General features: G+C 42.3%; 1 protein-coding gene across 1 annotated transcript in view; it reads right to left on the reverse strand.

Annotated features, from left to right (window-relative positions):
- klf12b (Kruppel-like factor 12b) overlaps nucleotides 1–22853 on the reverse strand; it is a 104999-nt gene that overhangs the window by 54570 nt on the left and 27576 nt on the right. Inside the window, 1 exon segment of the mRNA XM_034187032.1 lies at nucleotides 698–780. Coding sequence (XP_034042923.1) covers nucleotides 698–780 — 83 coding nt within the window.

The following is a 22853-nucleotide window of genomic DNA, read 5'->3' on the forward strand; positions in this document are numbered from 1 at the left end:
AGACAGCATAGGATGATGGCTTGCAGTATGACTCTAGAGGTGAAGAGGAGGAAGAGAGTCAGAGCTCAACAAAGGAATATCTAAGAAGAAGATATATGGGCAGATGCACACAAAAACATAAAGAACATCCTCTGGCAGGATGAGTATTACGGGAAATCACTTGTGTTGCAAGTGCAACGTGTACGAGATCTGTGGTGATCTGTGGTGACATTTAACTTGAGTTTTGTTGATAACTTACAGACCATTTAAATGGGACATGGAGGTGACGGGGAGCGCTGCTGCACAGCGGGTGCATGCACGCGTTGGAGCGGCAGAGGAGGAGCACACGGTGACTCTGAGGGGACGAAGAAGAGAAACTGAAAGAACACACACAAGTAGATAAGATTTTCCCATGTGGCCTTCATCCCCAGAGCACTGACGACATCTGTGCACTCGCACCCAGCCGGCGCCCGCTGCACTCACCCAAAGCCCCCCAAATGCGTTCCTGCTCCAGCTGTGGCTCTCCTCCCCGTCTCCTCTGGGTCCTTCTTTTTCCTCCTCTCGCTTACTACCATGCTCTCCGACCACTCCTCTTAGCCCCATGCTCGCTCACTAACTCACTCATACGGGCCTGGGAGTGATTATCTGCCCATAGCCAGGAAGAGGAAAGAAGTGGGGGGGGAAAAGGGAATTGTCTGGAAAACAACTGCTCTCTTACCCCTTGTTCCGATTCCAGGGGCTCGGCTTTGACTCGGACTGCAGGCATTCCGTCAAGCATTAACATCCTGTTTGTTGGGCTGCCTGTGAAGGAACACAGAGGAGGTGTAAGGCGCCTGTTTTCGAATGACTAAGCAGGTACACATACCGATAATTAAGCATGCAACATCCTGCGAACATTTTTAAATAGACACAAAATCATATTGATGAGCCACAACGAAATGACAAACAAAACAAGCACATGTGCAGTGGCTTAGAACCACAGTCCGTCTCCATCTTCTGCTTTACTGATGACGCCTCATAATCTCACACTGAAACTGAAGTGATGCTTTTTAAAATAAATCTGTTTCCACATCTGTAAGAAATGACCCGTTTCTTTAAATGACAAGGAGCTGGTTGCCACGCCCTCTCTTCCTCACTCGGTAGGGCGTGTCTCAAAGCGGGAGTCCCAGGCTAGATACAAATTACACTCACCTCCAATGTGTGAGAATATCTACATAGGAGTTGGACACAACAGACTAGTGACACACAAGCCCCAACCTCTGGCAATCTGAAATGAAGCCTAACCAGAAGAAGTAAAAATTTCATTTCCGTGAATGCCTGCTTGAGGCTGGCTCCAAAACCAAGTTATTTCCCATAGAAGCCCATGTTAAAATGTCCAACATTATAGCAGAAATAAATGTTTACAGCCTAATGCAAAATCACCATCACCGTTTTGGACTCTATCGCTAGTTTCTCTCACCATGGGGGGTTGGACATGAATGATATGGCTTGTTGTGCAGTTAGCTGGCCTAACAGATCATCTATGAAGTTATCAAAGAAAGAAAATCAGTCCCAGGCCGATATGAATGAGTTACCATGGCGGCTAAGAGGAGTGATCAATTAGCTGTGCTAGGGGATCATCGAAGAGTCAGGTTTAGACCATATCCACCCTATGAGTATTCACACTGGCAACAATCAACCATCTATCGGCTGCAGTCAGTTAAAACGTGATCACCTTGTCCAGTCATTGAGCCCTCAACACTGAGGCACATACGTGCTGAATGATGCATAGAGAAATGCACTGCATGGACAAAATGTCGAAACTGATGTTCCCTCACCATGCAAGTGATAGCCCCCATCTTAGTCTCCTCAATTAACACAAACTCATTCCAGAGGTTCCCCAGGGATCCTCTGAAGAGATGAGAGTTTGTCGCAAGGAAAAACTCAGCTTTTATTTATTTTTTTTTTTTATTATTAAAAGGAGAAATGTTAAGCAGACCAGGCTCAGTGTGTGGTGACCATTTGCTTTTGTTTGACCAACACGGCAAAGCAAAAACAGAAGCTTGTCAGAACATGCAGTGACTTAAATGTTATAGCTATGAAACCATAGCAACCAGTGTTTTCAATGACGGATGGCTTGTGTTGATCAGAGTCCCAGTAGGATAGACTGGATTAGAAATTTAGTGATTTGTATTAATGTCAGATTAGTGATTGAAGCAGGACATTACGCAGTTCTCACCCCAACCCAATGCACCTCCAAACCTCCCACAAGATGCCACCACAACCCTCAAGTTCAAAGGTTCCAATCTCAATGCAGTACAGTCCCATTCAGCTGTGATGTAGCAAGATCTTACTCACACCTATTCATTATTTTCTGCTGCTTATCCGGGTCCGGGTCACGGTGGTAGCAGACCAAGACACATCCAACCAAAACACAAGCAGCATAGCATTTTCTTATCCTCACACACATCCTCTAGCTCTTCCTGGGGGATCCCAAAGCATTCCCAATACAGTTGGGAAATAATCCACCCAGTGTGTTCTTGGTCTTCCCCAGGACCTCCTCCCGGTTGGATGTGCCTGGAAGACCTCCCTATGGAGACAGTCAAGGGGCATTGTCACCAGATACCCAAATCGCCTCTGCTGGCTCCTTTAGAAGAGAAGAAGCAATGCATCAACTCTAAGTCCCTCCCGGACAGTTGATCTTCTGTTTCTGACTGTAAGACCAGATGTTTCTGACGCTTGTTTCCGACACCTTGTTCTTTCAGTCATTATCCAAACTCCTTGACCATAGGAGAGGATAGGAGCATAAATCGACTGGTAAGTCTAGATTCTTGCTTTGCTTCTGGCTAAGCTCTTGCTTCAGCACACAGGTCCAGAACAGCGTATGCAAAAATTCAGGTGCAGCCCCAATCCACCTATTGATCTCACACTTGAGCTTACCCCCACTCATGAACAAGACAACGAGATACTTCTTTACATTCCCTAATTCTTCCAGGGCTGATGCTCATTAGTGTGCCCCACAAATTCCAGTTACGAATGTGCTAAATGACAAAAAATACCTTTGTAACAGCTGGCCAGATGAAGAACACCCTCAAGAAGGTAAAAACATCTGGGCTAACTTCAAAAGTCAAGAAAAAAAACATCAAGAGTAAATACAGAGGGCTTACCACAGAACACTACAAACTATTGAAGAATCTCAAAAACGGGAATGCGAAACAGGAGAAATGGCACGTTGTTTTTATCATGTTGATGAAAGCGTAAAAATAACTGCTTGGATCTGCCCCTGATTCCAGGTCATGGATCCCATGTTATGGGTTCTTTTGTTGATCTGTGCCCCGTCAGTCTAAAGGCTTTTTGAGTAACACACTAACAGACGAACGAGCAGCGTGCCACTGTGAGGTGGCACCCGTTCCCGGCTCCTCTGCTCTGCGCTGCCACTTTACCACTGATACTCAGGCAGCGCCAATGACAACAATGCATGTTCCGTATCCCTCGGTTGGAACTGACCTGAGGTAACCCTCCCTCTTATTATTTTAACAGCAGTACATGGAGGAATGCAAACGCGGCAAATAGACTCTAAACATCTCTATTACTCTCCACAGCTGGCACCAGCAGCAGGATGTGCGGCCCGATCCTGTAGCCAGCAGCGCCGCCGCCGCCATCGTGACCACACGGCCTGTTATCATTCTTTAACGTGAAATCCAGCCAAGATATATGTGCTTCAGTCAAACCTTTCAATGCCACATATTGTTGCGCTGCCTCCTAGATACTCAGGCTGATCCTGCGTTTGTGTGCGAGCGTGGAACAGAAAGAAGGAGGGAGGATTTACTCCCCCCCTCAATTTCCAACCCCCCCGCCAGATCTCGCCTCTCAGGTCTAAGTCCCTCAGGTACCCTGGCTGTGCCGCTATTGTGTTGTTGTCCAGGATGTCCTTCGGCTTCAGGTCTTGGTAGGCCCAGATAGCGTTACCATAGCAACCATTGGGCGGGTGGAGCTGCAGCCCGAGTCCAGCCTGAAGCCATGTGTGGAAGAAAAGAAGACAGAGAAGCAGGAGGTTTGTCTTCTTCTTCTTCTTGATGACCACCATTCTGTCAGAAACATCCACTCCACCTCGGAGGAGAAAATTCACTCTTTCAAACAAAAATGTCAAGAAGAGCCAAAAACAAAGCCTCCATTCAAAAACTTCATCCAAAGTCAACCTCTATGCTAAATGCACGTTATTACTGAAAAGGTGGGGAGGAACCTTTGGTTATCCATGGCACGGTGAGGGAAGGAGGAAAGAACAACTTTTCAGGAAGCGGCAGACTTTCCAGATGTGAAGGAGTCCAGATAATCTGGCAGTTTGTGAACATGTTCTTAATAAACCGGCGTGCAGGCGACTCGTCATTGGAAATCAATAGCAAGGGCACCATTGTGAATGCTGAGTTAACGAGCTAACACAGCGGATTTATGCGCCGAGGAGGTCAAGCTGAAAAACTCGGACCAAAGTCGAGGGTTAAATGCGTTTGCTGGCATGAAAAATATTTCGACCGGTCCAGGACTTCAATCTGAAAGGATTAATTACATGCTTAAAGATGAAGAAGAATACGAACGGAGTCGTCATTTCAGTCAATCAGCAATAAAAAAAGTCTGATTATTCTCATGAAACGATTGGCGGAAAATGTACAAAACGTAATGCAAAATAATCCATATATAACCCACGGAATCATCAGCTGGAAAGATCTTATCACATGATTTTTGTTTTTGTCTTTGTTTTTAAGATGGCGGATCTTGTGACCAAAAAAAGGGGCAGGGAATTTTTTTTCTTTTGTTTTTAATTCTAACCCTAACTCTAACCATTGTTTCTGAACAATTATGATGAAATGCAGTTTGCACATGCGTGTGAAAATTTGTAGGATTACACAAAAATGATTATGCATAACTTTTTGTGACATATCATATGAACCACTTCATGAGAATGTGTTCTCATGTGCAGCTTCTCAGGGTGCTTTCACACAAAGATCATCTTCTCTCCACAAACTGTAGCATGAGTGGGATTCAAACCCAGGCAGACTAGCTCCTTATCCACTGAGCTACCTGCTCTACATGCTTAAAATCGTGATTCCCTAATAAGTGTTTTGTTGTTTTAACATTTCTTTTGTAGCATTTTCTGCCAGTGTTCATCGATATAAAGACCAGTTGGTCCACGTGGGACAGATCACCGGTGTGTCTCAGGGCTAACACATCACAACACACAGGTCACCATTATTTATACATATTTATTGGTGATATTACTGGACATTTTATACACTAAGAATCGATAATAAAAATAATCATTGGCTGCAGTTGAAGCCAACACATTTTCTATCACTGAATTTGATGTGCTGGTGGGAGGTGTGCGGCGGCATGCTGTCCATCAGCATTATGAGACTGTGTGTGTGGGAGATGGAGTGAAGGGGGCGGGGGGGAGGTTGGAGGGAAACAGGGTAGATTAAGATCACCTTTCCATTTGCTGCACTCTGAAATGAAATGGCCATCCCAGGTGTGAGGAGGAGATGGAAGGAGGGAGGAGGGTGGAGGAGTATTGAGGCATCTCATTCCTCCCACCTAACCGCCCGCCTGCCCGTCCCCGCCAAAAAAAACCCCACAAAGAAAAGGAGCAGGTGAAGAATGAGGCCGGATCCAGCAGCAGAAGTACTTGAAATATACATTATTCTCTCTCCGCTCTTCTCTTTGCATGTCTGTCTGAGTGGTACGCCCGCGCGCCCGCTAATGCATTTCTGGTTATGAAGTGAAACTCCCACCACATATCACTGTCTGTGACCTCGGCACTGCTAACTCACAGCTCGCTGACGCCTATCAGCTCTGTGCTGACGGAAGCAACAGCAACTCCAGACTGACAAGCCCCAATCACACCTGCTGGATCAATACCAGGTGACAAGCCTGTGTCCAATAGCCTCCTCTCAATCCTCATTTACCAGCAATCACACCTACGCACGACGATGCACACAAAAAAATTCAAAAGGACAATGTGAAAATTCAGCACCAAGAAAACCTTTCTGGCTCTTCTTGGTGCACCGTAACGTAGGTGCCAGAATTCAGAGGTGCTAATGTTGATAATGATGTGTTCCCTTTGTTAAGCATCATTCAGTTCTAATTACAAAGTGTTTTCACAGCTTTAAGTACGAGTAATTTAATTGGAAAGGATGTTAAAAAGTGTGTTGAGTGGGTGCGAACAAGGTTTGTTCTACCGCAAAGAGTTACTTTCTGTTTTGGGAAGGAAGCGTACATGGTTCATTTTGGAAGTAAAACAGATGGGGGTTTTAAGCCTGGTTCACGCTTTGCAGAAGAAAGAAGAAAGTAGAAGGGTACTTGGAGAGTCTAGATCTTTAACAACAAAAGGTCACCACCCACAATCAAAAGCGGATTTTGTTTGACTAGATCTGAACTTTAATCCATGCACGCATTAAATCCTAAACACTGATTGATATTATTAACAAGAAGTAAGTCCAGTATACGAGGCCCTGACGCTTATTGGTGCAGCTGAGAGTCGACGGCTCCACCTGAGTGGGGCTTCAGTCCAGCGGAGATTATTTCTGCAACCAAGTCCAGTACCAGTGGGCACGACCGGGATCAAACTCAGGTCTACATATTGGTAACCCAAGTACAGATTTTGAAAAGATCATGTAGTACTAAATCCTATATAGGTCCTAAATAGTACTTATATATCGTCACCTTCCTAAATGGCCTAACTCCTAAGTCATATTTTCCAAAACATGGCATTATTTTAGGAAGGTGACGATATTGAAAAATCACAAGTGTGTGTGTGTGTGTGTGTGTGTGTGTGTGTGTGTGTGTGTGTGTGTGTGTGTGTGTGTGTGTGTGTGTGTGTGTGTGTGTGTGTGTGTGTGTGTGCGTGTGCGTGTGTGTGCGTGTGTGTGTGCTACACCTCTTGGCAAAATTCTATTGTACCTGCATTAATGTTAAATGTCCACCAGATGGAGATATTGCTCTATTTCAAGAACCCTGGGACATGATGACCTGTTGCTTATAGAAGTTCATATATGAAAAAATATTAATACTCATGACATTGCAAAATTTAATTTTATGATATTAGAATACATTTTTAAAAATCCAGAATCAATAACATTCAAATTCAGCTGCTGGATGAAACAAAGTTGAATTGCAGTACTGCTTTCATTCAGCAGTATTTTATGACATCACCTCCATTTCAAATGGACAAAAGAAAAAAAAATGGCAGAGAAGTTTGAGCAATGAAATTGAGCACTTGACGGGGTGCAAAAAATTAAGGATGGGGAGAGTCTTTACTGGTATTTTTAAAAGCTGAGGTGCACGTGACATTCACGAAATGTATGGAGCAGCTGTGGCACTGTCGCTCTCTGCCGGCTGCTCAGCTCAGAGTCAGATGCACAACACAGCATGCGGTTTTCACTTTCAAAAAAAATTAACCCAACACAGCAAAAAGACTTCCTGGCATGATGTGCCGTGGCAGACACGGAGATATTCCCATTAAATAGACGTTACCCAACCCTGAAACTATTTTTACCACTTTTTATGCCGCCAAGTCTGTGGTTCAACATACACTGGCTGACAGGTAGTTTACTTCAAAAGGTGTTTTAATTATTTAATTACCAACTATGCAGTATGGTTCCTGCGGTGCCAGTAGAGGTGGGGGTGGGACTATCAGCTCAAAAATGTGATGTGCGTTGTTTTTTTAAGAAGGTCCCAGGTTCACTTCCAAACCTGGTCCTTTCTGTGTAGAGTTTGCATGTTCTCCCCGTGGTTGCATGAGTCCCCCCCGGGTGCTCTGGCTTCAACTCACTTCCAAAAACTTGCAGGTTACTGTCTGTGTTGGCGCTGCGATAGACTGGCAGCCTGTCCAAGGTCTACCCCGCCTCTCACCCTATGAACATTGGGATGGGTTCCAGCCCCGTGACCCTTGTACAAGTAGTGCAATTTGATATTACAATACATTGTGATTTATGTTTGGATCAATCTATTTTCTGCTACCTGTACAACTGAATATCTTGTGTTTTGTGTTACACATCAAATTGACATCCAAGTATTGTGCTACGTATCATATCTGCAGATAAGAGTCTTATCCCAGGATCTTATACCCGAGAATCAAACCTAAGCCTTCAAAATATGCCATCATCCTTAGTGTTGATGGATTACCATGATAATTGCTTGGACATTTTAACGTGGATGGCGATTAACTGGTAAATATCTAAAGGATGCCCACTGTTCACCTGTCTGCAGCATATGGATAGCTCCGTTTGAGAAGTGGGGTTGGTGGGGTTGGTCTGCATTAATCAGGACCCAGGATGGTTCCATCAAATGGTCAATGCAGTGACGCACAGCACCAGTGCATGTTCCAGAAGATGACCTGGAATAAAACCACACGTTTGGACTCATAAAGCTGATTGTCTTTCAAGCCTGCTGGAAACAGCATGCAGGAGTTCAGCCTGCAGCCAGGATCCAGTCCTCATACCAGTAATGAGGTAATGAGGAACTAGTTAGTGTGGTGGAAAAAGACTTCATGTAAATCAGTGTTCTCTCAGCACGTGCAACAGTGAAGACAAATTCAAATGAACTCAGTCTTTGCGTGCTAACTCGCAAACTGGGGAGATGATTTGCTAATGGCATTAAGGGAACTCATAAAAAGCTGTTTCTGCAGCTCTGCTGTTTCTCGTTCTTACTTTTCCTTGCATGTATTTGCACGTGTATGGATCCACTCTGAAACACGTGGTAACAAACCGGCTCCACCAATGCTTTGTTCCCATGTAGAGCGCCCAGAGCAACTGGGTGCATCTGTGCCACAGAGGCCGGACCTGCTGCCGCGGGCTGGGCTAGGACTGAGCGCAGGGGGGAGGGGACGCTGATACGGGAGACACATGAAGAAGGATTTCGGAAGGTGATAGCAAGAGAAGCGGGGTGGGGTGGGAGGGGTTGTACGCTGAGGAACACAGTGGAGTTACTGGTAGCAGCAGTGGTTCATGGAAAAAAAAGCAAGGGGACTTGAAGGGGTTGAGGCAGGGGACATTGGGTGGTTAGTGGAGACGAAGGAGGAAGGGTGGGAGTCAGAGAAGCGAGAGGCGGTACAGAGGGGATATGGAGCCCAGCCAAGGCCCGGTCGAGCGCAAAGCACACAGAGCAAGAATGCCAACAGACCCCCTCTCTCCTCGTCCTCCACCCACAGGAGGACAGAAAAGCCAAACGAGAAAGAACTGGACGGCTGCAGAATGATTAACTCCTCTGGTGCCGCGAGTGCAAAGGTGTTTCTTCAAAAACAGGACTGTGGGATCATCCTGTCATGGCCTCTGCCCGTGCGGTTTTCACTGGCGTGTTTGCTGCAGCTCACGTCCCTCTTCGGCACCCCCCCCCGTCCCGGTCAACCCCGCTCACAGCACATACTGGCCTGATAACAACACTGCTACACTTCTGCTCTTTTGACTAATCAACTCCAGGTGCAGCGCTGAGAGAGCTGCAGAGCGTGCGCAGACCTCGCACCCTCGCAAAACACCAAATAACGCTGATTGGGGTAACCTCAGATATTAAAGGTCTTTGGTGTTAAGTAAGAGATTTATTTTGTCTGATCGCAGTCTCAAAACAACCACGTAACAGCAGCTGAATCAGAGATGATCGTTAACCTCAACCTCAGTGTGTTTCATGTTAAGTCATGTCTGGTCACGACCTAATCTCATTGTACTCCTTCTGGTCTTGAGAACACTGTTTCAAATAGTTCCCCGCAGGGGTATCATTTAAGAGGAGTAAGTGTATCGCCCCAAAAATGGCTGCATAAAAGCTCCCACATTAGGCTTCTTATTCCATCCAGAAAAAAGAAAGAAAGGAAAAAATCCCACTAAGAATGCAAACAAAAAGGCTTAAATCTTCTGACACTCCAATTAAACCTTGCACAGGTAATATTCCTGCTGCTTGTCGTCTGTCAGCTCCATTTCTGTATGGACTAAGATGGACAGAGTCTTTTTTCAAATCATCCCTGGCACTCGGCGAATGGTCTCAGAATTTCCATTTCATAAGCCGTATTTTCCTTGGCAGCAAGTAAAGTCTTTGGGATGTTCTGGGACATTTTTGAACAAAGCTCAAGAGAGCAGAGTGCCACTACCTCGTAGACTTTGCAAACCCTGGACAATCACGGGCAGCTCACAAAAAAAAAAAAAAAAACACATTTTATGCATGCTGTCCTTTAAAGAAAGGTTCCCTTTAGGGTTAAAAAGCCCTTAGAGATGTACTCAGCTGATGCACTTTACCTTCAAACGCCCTGCCCTTTTCTACTGGGAATACATCATCTCCACAGAGGGACAAGAATACAGCTGGACACTGCTATTATTAGATGGAATAAATGCCTCGCGTCTCGGTTGTTTTCATGTCGGCCCAACGTGAGGAACTTGTTGGTTCTCAACAGTTTGCACTGAATCTGATAATCTGTGTCTGTTTTTGTGGATCAGCTGATCTTAATGTTCATAAGTGACCAATTCAGGCATGTAGAGAAGAACTCCAAATCCATCTACTGGTTCGGTCGCTTCAAAAACAACCTTGCCCAATAAAAATAAAGCAGAATTAGGTAAATGTGAATGAAATTACCATAGCTTCCAGAGTATAACCTTTGACACACACAAACACACATGCCGATGAAAACAATACCTTGCTGTCGCCACTTCGCCAACACACTGGGTAATTAGAAGATTTACAGTGTTTAAAACAAAAAGGTGACTACGGAGTAAGTATTTAGCTTCCCAGGATGACAAAGTAGTCCTGCACCCTGAGAACGAAAATACAGCTGTATTTTCTAAACTGCAGCAACTACATTTTTTTCCAAGGTATTGAAAATGTTCAGAATGACCGGTGCATGTTTAGAAGGGTCATAGAAGAGTGTAAAATTTAGAATTTTGATATTTTTAAAGAAAACCACTTGAAAACATTAGGTCAGACGACCTACATACAGTCCGGAATTGCCACATATTTAGTAACTTAAACTTTCTGGGCTTCTAAACACATCACCTCCAAAATTTAATGGGAGTCTTTCAAGGCCTAACACCAATGTGTGGTGAAAATGTCTTGAAATTCCGTTAAGTAGTTTTGACGTAATTCTCAAAAATCGACAAAGTGAAGCATACAAATTGAAATCCTGATCTAGAATCCAGGTCCGAATCACCTCCAAAATTCAGTGGAGTCTTCATATGTATCTGTGGTGCAAATTTGATGAGAATCCGTGAAGTACTTTTGACGTAATCCTTAAAAGGTTAAATAAAGTGACATATTGATCCAAAATCTGGATCTAGATCACCTCCAAAATTCAGTGGAGTCTTCCATGACTTAATATGTATCTGTGGTGCAAATTTTGTGAGAATCCATGAAGTAGGGTTTTTTTTTTTTTTACATAATCCTTCAAAGCCTACAAGTAAAATCTTGATCCAGAATCCGGGTCCCAATTCAGATCACCTCCAAAATTGAATGGAGTCTTCTGTGGCCTAATATCCATCTGTGGTTAAAATTTATTCAAAATCCATTTAGTAGTTTTGACGTAATCCTGCTAACAGACATAAATAAATAAATGTCGATGATTTTATTACATCCTTGAAAGACATAATAATGATGAATCTCCATCTTTAAGGCATCTTTAGACATATTTCTGACGAAGCAGATGAGCTGAGGTTCTGATTCTTCTTGTTTTGTGGATTTTTTTTCTCTGAGAACCTTCACTGGTATATGGAAAGAATTTATGTTGCAAAAGACCCTGCAAACAATGGATTGAGCTCGAGTTTTTTCAGAGGGTGAATGGAGACACTAAAGGCTGAATATTGATTTGATTGTTCAGAATAAAAACACGGCTCTGCAGTACGGAATAGAGCCTCGGTGCACATTCATGAAAGAGTTTTAGAGATGGTCCATCTTTGATTTTGATATTTTAAAAAATACATATATTTTATAACAGTTCTCAGTCAGTTAGTAGGTGGAGCGTTTTTGTCGGATGTGGAATGTGTGTCATGGTGGGCTAAAGGAGCTTACACACGGAAAACGGCTCAGCAACAACATGGTCTGCCAAAGTTTTTATCCCTGTAACGTGACCTTATTAGGTAAGTTCTTGTTCATATGTTAAAAAATACTCTTCTTAAAAAATCCAGAAGTGAATTTTCACCATAGCAACCAAAGGATCCGTCAGAGATTTGAGAAATACTCCCAAAATCATTTCAAATTAGCAGGATGATACTTATTAGAATGACACCAGATCCAGACGTCCCACTGGATCCAACTCTCTTCTTGCTGTTTGATGGATTTTAGTGGTTATTTTTTGGTGTAACGTTTTCTTTTCATTCATACGTGTCAAACACCAATACTTGTTCAGAGCTCTTTGGCATCACTATACATGTTCTAAGACATTCATTCAGTGACATCTGATTGGTTTTCTACACTGTTGCATGTCTTCTTCATCTCTGGCCGACACAGAGAAGGAAAGACACTTATTAGCATTGTGTCGTAGCAATTAGCGCACTTGCTTCCTAGCAAGAAGGTCCCAGGTTCAGGTGGTGCATTCAGAACCTTCGGACATTGAAAGACGCTTTTTAGCATTGATTGTGTCATAGCAGTTAGCACACTCGCTTCCTAGCAAGAAGGTCTCAGGTTCAGGTGGTGCGTTCAGAACCTTTGGACATTGAAAGACGCTTATTAGCATTGATTGTGTCATAGCAGTTAGCACACTCGCTTCCTAGCAAGATGTTCCCGGGTTCAGGTGATGCATTCAGAGCCTTCGGATATTTACTTAACATTTTTTAAAAAGCCTTTCTTTTGGAAAAAGTGCATTCATGAAACACTCTGTAATTTGAGTCCTCAACTACTTACCACAGTAGAGCTAGGCTAACATTATCTTTTGGGCTAAATTAAATTGTCAAAGACATTTTTGCTGATCTGTGGTGCTTTTAACTTAACTAATTGTGTATAGAATGTGAAAATATTACATATAGCAGTAATGTATTGTTAAAAATTCATTTAAAGATGCATTTTCAACATTAGTAACAATATTGTTGCAACAGCCGCAAAGGGGCCACCGTGGCTATGCCGTTAACTCGGGTACCTCCAAGCACAAATTCCACCCCGACATTGTGTTCAAGGTATTTTTCCCCAAGCTAGAGGTTAGAATCTTGAAATTCCAAGGGTTCTGAACGCAGCAAAAGCCCACCGTGATGTCCATTTTCCCTGTACATCTGGAGGGGGGCATCCTATGAAAAACTTGTGCCAAATCAACTTGCTGATCCATTTTCCTGAACAAATGGGAGAAGCCAAAGAAATCAGTAAAGGCTGTAGAGGCTGTTAGCAGTACGTCATCTCCGCTACACATCAAAAGGAACCGAGGAACCGAGTTGAGTTTATTGCAGCGGTCAGGCGTCAGAACAAAGCAGACAGATGAACATGGACAAATTCAAGTTCACAGGAAGCCTGGATATATATTTTTTTTTTTATGACAGCATGTTGTGCTAGGCTAGGCTAATAGGGTGAAAGCTAAATGGACTATATTTATATAGTGCTTTTTCATCTACATCAGAAGCTCAAAGCACTTTGCAAATTATGCCTCACATTCACCCGTTCACACAGACACACTCACACACCGATGTCAGGGTGCTGCCATACAAGGAGCTTACTACACACCGGGAGCAACGCAGGGATTAAGCACCTTTCCCAAGGGCCCTTAGTGATTTTCCGATCTGGCTGGGTTTTTGAACTGAGGATCCTCTGGTCTGAAGCCCAACACTTAATCACTAGACCATCACCTCCGCTGTTGTTTTCACTTCATCAGTTCTACTGCCTCCAGTGGCCACTGACAATGTAATGTGGGGAAACAGACATGCTATGGATGAAAATTCATAAGATTTTACTGATATCAATTCTAGTTATGGTACACAGTAAATTTTGCAGAGTAAAATTTATTCTGCTGGAATAACATTTGGTCCCAGACCAAATAGAGATAAATCAACTCTATCACAGTGTTAAATCAACTCTTATTGGAGTAGAAACACTTGATTTGACAAAACGGTATGGCTGATTTCATTCTATAATAGAGTGTATTTTACTCTATTTAGACTGGGACCAAATGCCATCCTGGCAGAGTATATTTTACTCTGCAAAATTTACTGTGTGCGATTTTCTGTATGGAAAGTATCGGCCTACACAGGACTTATGCATTTATGCAGGATGTTTGCTTTGTTGCTCGATGCAGTTTGATGTGTGTTTTTTGCAAAGTGGAAATGTCAGAAAAACATGCAAACATTGAAGACTTGAGTTGAGATATATATATATATATATATATATATATATACGAGAGAGAGAGAGAGAGAGAGAGAGAGAGAGAGAGAGAGAGAGAGAGAGAGAGAGAGAGAGATAGGTAGGTAGATAGATAGAAAATTCAAAATGGTACCTTCTCTTTATGGGAAAAAAATAGTTTTAAAAAAAATTGGGATCGGAACCCATATCGGGCTTATTATAGCTCCTACAAATAGAGGTTGTAACAGGACAGGGGTTTATTTTGTCTATCCTTGAGTATATGTGCGTGTGAAAGAGCAGTGTTGCCAAAAAATTTTAAACCTCACCAGAAGTCACTACTGGCTCTCTGAAATGTTGCTAAATGTTTCTAGATTACGTGGTGATGTAATTGCTTGTGTTTTGCATGTGGCGGGAAGCTGAATAACATTCTGTTCTCTTGAAGGTTGAATTTTTTATTTTAGTAGCTTGATTGATTGATTGATTGATTGGTTGATTGATTGGGGGAAATGGGTGTGGACGTTATGGCTGTAATTTATTTATTTTGCTGTTTATGTAATTTTATTATAGTAACTAACTATTTACAAACTTACCGGTTTGTGTGGATTAAAAGCTGCCAGATGTGTCAGTATTTGCCGGATAGGATTTTTAGTCCGTAGGTTAAAAAGTCACTAAATCTACCAACAAAGTCACAAATTTGGCAACACGGTGAGAGAGTGAGATAGAGAGAGCCGTGATCTCATGTCCTTTGTGTCGGAGCCTCTGAACTCAGCACCTGGGAGGAAACCCGCAACATTTACAGAGCTAATACTCATGTAAATACACAAAAAACACACTGTATCACAAAAACACTCACACACACGCAAGGCCAACACAAGTTCCTATATTCTGCTGGATTGCCCTTGGGTCCGATTGTTATTTCCTGCGCGGTGCAGGGGGATCCTGTGTCAGTAATCCAGTCGGGTTAAGGGGGGGATGAGGTTGCCGGATGCAGCTGAAGTCCGCCGCCTTCACTGGCTCACGTACAGACTCACAAGAAAATAACTTGCAGAAACAATCTGCTGAGTGGGCACTGCACTGAGACAGTATGTTCACCCAAACAAACATACAGTTTCTAATAAAAGACACTTCGACAGAGTAGGCAGGAGGGCTTCATATACTGTGTGAGGTTACTAAATAATTAGCAATTTTACGCACATGAGATTCACCCCAAATGGATGAGTTCACCGGGGTCATGATGTGCAAAATCCCTGCTTGATCTACCTTTTACAAACTTTCATGTTAAACACCTTCAAAGTCCCACAGTTTTGCACCTTTCTGTGCAGAAAACCTCCTGCTATAAGCAGGTTACTCTTCTCCAGCCAAGCTGCTCATTTACTGCCAGTTGGACTGGAATAAAATACAGATGAAATGCTTGGTTCAAGGACCCAGACTGCACCTGGAATCAAACCCCAGTCTGTGTACTGATAGTCGGACTCCGACAACACACAGCCACCTGCTCTGCCAACATTAATTGGTCATGTCAGGTCCAGGAGCATTCATTGATGCCACATGTCGCCACATCCACCGCACCATGAAACGGCCCCGGGTCCTGGATAATAACCATTCAGTGGTGATCACTTCTGAAAGTAGCCATATGTCTGCTGTAGTCAGATAAAAGGTGGGCATCCCCCTTGTCCTTTTCCAGTTGCTGGGTTTCTCATCCCTGAGGAACCTATGTACCTGTTCATGCCCAGAGAAAGGTGCCACATTACCACAATGACATATCTGATGTTCCCTCTCAAAGCAAGGGATAAACCTCCTCTGAGTATCCCAAAGTAACCACTCAGAGTCACTGCATTGGTACCCAAGGATCGTTTGAAGAAACCTAGCACCAAAGACATCCAGTTAGAACGTTAGAATATTGGACAGCACCAAAGTCTCACAGCCAGACAGGAAGCACCAGAGCCCTAAAGAACTTGGAATTTCATTCTCCCACGAAGATATCACCATCAGAAAAACCTCTGTTCAGCAACTTCATGACTCCATGAGATGTTCCCAGGAGTTGCTTGACGTCAGTGGCCGCCCATCTACACTTATAGATAAGCTATTTTCCCCTTCGTGTTTATCCCTCTGGCAATGATTTGTAAATTGTCAGCCAAATCTGGGTCCAGACTTAAATTTGTCATTTCTTTTCAAGGAAAATTTTGTTCACAAATTAAGCTATTTGAAATATAATGGTCTCTGTGATGGACGTATGATCGAGTTAGAATGTTTAAGGAAATCATTGTGCATATTTGATCCAAGAACAGCCAGAATGCAGTAGAACGTGTGCAGATAGTGATTTTTTTAGGAGTCCGATATCAATACAGATATTAGAGAGTAAAAAATTTACAATACTGACACAGCTACCGACATATACATAAAAAATGCCAGTGATTCCTAATGTTTCGTTATTAAACCCTTATGACAAATAAATGTATTTGAGGCTTGATGTTTTACAGTTTAAACATTAACTTTGTTATAAATAAGTATAATACAACCAATAATTAACCAATGTATATCATTCTGCCATCACATTGCCTTCACTTGGATTAGCATGTGCCATTTTGCGTTTCTCATCATTTGCATAAAATAGACTTCTCTTCTATTGTGGCCCCGTCGAGGTAAGAACATAGTGACCACTTGTCTCTTGTCACTGTAAAATGCCCACTCTGATTGAAAATGAATGGCGGCTGGTCACTGTTGGGCACAGCTCAGATAATCCGATAACAGATAATTATCGAAGCTAATGTTTTTGCTAGCAGATTAGCTTTTCAGATAAGTTTTAAAACCATCATCGGACCAATTATCTTCTGACGAATTTAGTTCCGATAACTTTTAGTGTGATAACATTTTTTTTTTTTTTTGCTGGTAAAGTGAGCAAAGTTTAACGCTCAAAAATGTTTGTAAACCCTAAAATCAAACATTTTAGTCCGTCTGTTGTGTATTTGTGGCAGACTGGCTGTCTGTTGCTTGCTGATGACGTCATCATTAAGCGCAAAATGTGATTGGCCGGTCTACGCAAGGAGCTTTGTGGGTAGTTTAGTTCCGGTTCACTTTGGACGTTACACTGTTACCATCCACTCGACACAAACAAAACGGCCTCATTTTAGCATTATTTTATTTTATTTCTTTGTGGCTGACGGGATAATTTAATTGCCAAGACTCGGTGGGAGACAGGAGCTCTCACAGTGCAGCTGTGTACAGAGGGACTTTTCTTCACCATTTAGACACTGTTTTGGTTTTTAAAAAAAGATGTTTTATTTCTTCAGATGAATCCCACTGAAACTAACAGGTAAATTACTATGTGTATTTTACTCTGCCAATCAATACATTAATGGACTTATTTCGGTTGTTTAAGCCGCAGGGTTGAAAGCGTGTGGAAAATGCAGCAGCTTTTTAGTTTGTAAATGATGGTGTATCTAATACAGAGATAAACTGTGACTTCTAATACTGTGTTTTACTGCTCTTAAAAGATGATGACAGTGTTTGGGGTTTTATTTTTTTATTCATTCATTTTTTGTGTGTTCTTATGTTTGTGATCCTTGAATTTACCCAGCAGTGAAAAGTGAAAGTGAAACTGGTTTATCAAAAGCCGACAGTGTAATCTGATGTGACCGTGTCTGAATCTATACTAAAAGTTATCAGTTATCTGTAATAAAGATAATTTTTTAGCAGCTTATCAGTTTAGCGTCATAAAAGATAACTTTTCAGTTATTGGATTAATGGTTATCAAAGCTAACTTTTTGGTTAGCTGTGCCCACCACTGTGGCTGGTTGCTTTGCCTCTGTCTCTTAATGTGACTAAGGGGTGATGGGGGTCCCAGCTATACTTGACAGCTTTGTTAAAAAAAAACCTTTCCTTCACCCTCTGCTGGACAGACCACACAATAACACTTTTTCCAACAGCCAAAGTGTGTTTTTTTTGTGTGTGTGTATTGTTTATTTTGTAAAATAAAAGTTTTCATATCAGCAAAAATAAAATAAAAATAATAAAACAGATACTGAAGGGCTCGTACCGCCTGATCTTATCAGCCAACCGATATCAATCAGGCTGTGGAATGCAGACAGATGGGACTATTTTAAATATACTGACTCCTTTCTATGGTGATATGATTAATCCCACAATTTAAAAAGTGACTTTTTGTTCACTGGTGTTTACTGAACTGTATGAATTAACCTGAAACAAACTATTCTTCTGGATCTACTGTGGGGAAAATATGAGTTTCTGTCTGTTTTGAAATCTGATTGCTTTTGCTGTTAAGCATGGAAATCGGTAAATTTTCAGAATTTCAGAAGTTGTGTGAAACCATGACTGGAACCTTTGACCACAGAAATGTAAAACAAATGCAAAATATAAACATCTTGATGGCAGGAATGGGTTTTTTTTGTTTTTCACCTTCTGTTCTGTGATTTTTTTTTTTTTTTTCCCTCGTTGTGAAAGCTCCCCACCTCCGCCATCTCCGCCTCTGTCCTCTTTCAGGTCTTGCGAAACTGCGGTAAATGAAGAAGCTATTTATTCCGAGAGGAAACACTCAGAGTGAAAAGAAGAGTCAGTCGCTGTCTGGTTTGTCAGTGTCTCCGTCTGCGTGTCGAACATAATTCTTCTAAAAACGACTTCCTGAGCCCCGGCTCTGTTCTCAAGTGTCACAAAACCTTGTGACCTCTGCCTGTACCCACAATGCAGGGTTTTATCTCACATTTAGAGGCCGAAGCGCGCTCGCAAATGAAAGAAGAACACGCTACATGCCCATTCAGTGAAACATCCACCCACACCTACAGCACACACACAAACACACAGTGCTCCAAAATGCTTTCAGGGAGAGGTAAACAGAGGACTCTGACATCCGATTGCATCATGTGCCTCAAATGCTGCAGAGAAACAGCCAAACAAGCCGTGAGCGTGACAGCTCTAAACTGAGGTGGCATTACCCAAGAGAGATTGGACGTAGAAGTCAAAACAATTTGTGACACCATTATAGACCGTTTATTTCCAATTGAAGATCGTTTTGATGTAATCACGACAAAGAGTAAGTTAAATATTCTGTGAGAGCGCTGGATAAAGGAGCTGCAAACGGTTCCGACGCAACAGTCCAACAAAATCCTCACCTCCTCTCTCCGCCAGCAGAGTCAGATTTGACAGGATTGCAGTGTCTTTTTTTTTTTTCAGGTTTACGTAGGTCGGTAAAGAATGTGTGCAAGAGAGGTTAGCTGTGATAGATCAATAGAAAAAGCACTCAGAGACTCGCTTATTTACTCTGAATGAGCAGGTCCTGGACTGAGGTGACCATAGTGCAGCCGGTAATGATCATCTCCAACTGACGGAGCATCGTGTGGACACTCTCACTCCTACACAGGCTTCAGACATTCGAAAGGAAATGGAGATTTTAAAATTAAAGTTGAAGCCTGACCAATCTTGTAAATGTCTTGTGTATTAATTGATCAGCTGTGCAGTGGCATCAGAAGACTTGGTAAGTAGGGGTGTGTTCATCCTCACTTCTTTGTTGGTTTATTTGTTAGACAGATTACACAAAACTGATTAAGTAAATTCAATATAAGTGGGTGGAGGCAAGGACCCAAAAGAAATCCAATGAATTTTGATGTCAATCTGGAATAAGGGACTGACCTAGAAAAAGTGGAATAGAGAGAGAGAGAAATGGTAAATGAACTGCATTTATATAGCGCTTTTCCATCTGCATCAGACGCTCAAAGCACTTTACAATTATGCCTCACATTCACCCCAATGTCAGGGGTGAATGTGAGGTACCCCTGACCCCGATACCCCGATCTCAGATATATTCTGAGATAAAGTATTTTCTAATCAAATCAGCAACCAGGATCAAAGCACAGTAATAAGGATGAAAGGCGATTGAGCAGGATCAAAGATAATCAACCAGTGCCAAAGGACAGCATCCTGAAGAAACTAGTATCAAAGGTCAGCAGCCAGGCTCAAAGGACAGCAATAAGGAGCAATGGCCATTCATCAAGACCAAAGCTATAATACGAGGATCAAAGGACATCAATCTAGAGAAACTGGGTAAAAGGTTAGCAACCTAAATCAAATGTCAGCAATTAGAATCAAAGGGCAACACTCAAGATCAAATTCATTGATCAGGATCAAAGATCATCAGTTAGGATAAGAACAGAGCAGTCTAGATCAAAGGTCAGCAACCAGAACCAAGATAAGCATTCAGGATGCACTCTTTTGGAGATCTTCTCCAAGTGAGCGTTTGGTTTTTGTTTTCAAGATATTTTCAAAGTTCAAAAGAAACTGTGAATCTAAAATTAGAACCTTCCAAATAAGCTCCCTCCCCAACTTACTATAAACTGAAGAAGTCATGTGAATGAACAGTAAAACATCCTGAATATCAAAAGAAGTGTATTTGTTTTTGAATTTTCATAAATTCATTGAATGATCTGTCACATGTTTAACACAGAATTAAAGTTCAGGTTTAGATTTGAGAGCAGGTAAGCACTAACTCAAAAACAATAAATTATATAATCTGTTAACTTTCTGAAATAAAAAGCACATAATGAAATTGCAATCAAGAAAAAGCATCTGTGTTTTGGCGATCATTTTAAAAAAATAGAATACAGTGGGAAAAAGATTTTTTTCCTCAGGTATTTCAGAAAGTAGAAATGTTATATACTGTAGACATTACATATTGTAAAATGTTTCAAGCATTTATTTGAGCTTAATTTAGATAATTATGGCAGACAAATCCAAAAAGGAGAAAATGCATATCCCAAATTATTGGAATATTTCAGTTTAAATCAAACTTTATGCAGTAAAGATGCCATGAATCTCTCAGTTTGGTTCAGTACACACAACCATGATCATGAGTAAGACTGCTGACTTGATATCTGTCCAGATGACACTCATTGACACCCTGCACAAGGAGGGTAAGATACAGAAGGTCATTGCTGAAAGGGCTGACTGTTTGCCGTATCAAAGCATATTCACAGAAAGTTGACTGGAAGGGAAACGTGTGGTAGGTAAAGAACAACAAGCAACAGGGATGACTGCAGTTCAGAGCAAAGTCCATTCAAAAACCTGGGGAAAGTTCACATGGAGTGGACTGAGGCTGGAGTGTTTCATTCCTGGTGTTAAGCCACTCCGGAACCACAGACACTGTCAGCAGTGTCTTACATGAGTTTAGGAGAAAAAGATCTGGACTGTTGCTCACTGGCCCAAAGTCCTCGTTTCAGATGAAAATAAATTTTGCATTCCATTTGGAAATCAAGGTCCCACAGTCTGGAGGAAGTGTGAAGAGGCACAGAATTAAAGTTGCTTGAAGTCCAGTGTGAAGTTTCCACAGTCAGTGATGATTCAGGGTACCATGCCATCTGCTTTTGTTTGGTGTTCTGCTGACAAGCTTCATGGAGATGCAGATTTCTTTTAACAACAGGACTTGGCGCCTCCTCATCGTGTCAAATCTACTAGTAACTTTGCTGCCTGTGGCATTATTACACTTGATTGGCCCCACAGACAGTCAGTACCTAATTGATGGTCTGTGGTATATTGCCAAGAGGAAGACGAGAGACACCAGACTCAACAATCCAGATGAGCTGAAGGCCACGATCAAAGCAACCTGGGCTTACATAACACCTGAGCAGTGCCACAGGCTCATCACCAGAATTTAAGAATGGATAGAATGCGTGGCTGGGGATAACCAAACATTTTTACTGGCACTGCAAATTAGTGATGGTAAACTCAAAACACTACTCTAGAACTTTTCAAAACCCATATTTCAGAACATTGTTCCACAGTCCATGTCTCAAGGGAGACAATACAGCTTCAGTATGTCATTAACACATTCAGTGTGTATGCACCAGCATGTGTGTTGCTTGTTTTTATATGAATGCTGCAAACAAGTCATTTGCTGCAACTGAAGGTTAGAGTTGAGCTTCATAGAGTGGAGTGGAGGTGGGAGGATGCATTGGAGCAACATCCACACAACAATTTGTACATTTCCATCACCACCACCTAAGATCTCTGTCTTCCCTGAGGGATGACTGCACCCTGCTGCCTTATTCGGAGGGATCCTTTGAGTGTATTTCGTTTGCATATATGTGCATGTTTCTCAGTGACCTCCTCCCCGACCCCCCCAGCATATGTATGTGCATAGTCTATTCATGGTCGTTTGTCTAATGCATGCAGCAAAGCACACGTACACACTCACATGTTGTATTCAGAGCCTGACCTCAGTGTTTGACAATAGCTTTGCATGTACTGACTCATCTACAGTATTGACTCACAGGGCGGGGGGGTATTCTCAATGCTGCCGTGCAAATGCACATACATGCATTGCCTACATGTTGAACACAGTCCGAACGGTCTCACTCTGACACTCTGTCAGCCCAGCTTGGTGCTGACACGACCAAATCCACCAGAGCACACTTCACGGGGAAATAGACAAAAAAAAACAGCCCAACCAAAACATTCCAGAGCACTGATGCTCGTTACAATGGCTATTATTGCTCACCAACTTTTTCCCCAGTTTGACCTATTCCAGAGCTCTAACAGCAGAAGAAATAAATAAATAAAAACTCACCAGCTGTGTTTTTCTCTAAAAATCATCTGTTCACGCCTTCAACTTT

Source organism: Thalassophryne amazonica, chromosome 14 (assembly GCF_902500255.1).
Source record: "Thalassophryne amazonica chromosome 14, fThaAma1.1, whole genome shotgun sequence".
NCBI classification, from domain to species: Eukaryota; Metazoa; Chordata; class Actinopteri; order Batrachoidiformes; family Batrachoididae; genus Thalassophryne; species Thalassophryne amazonica.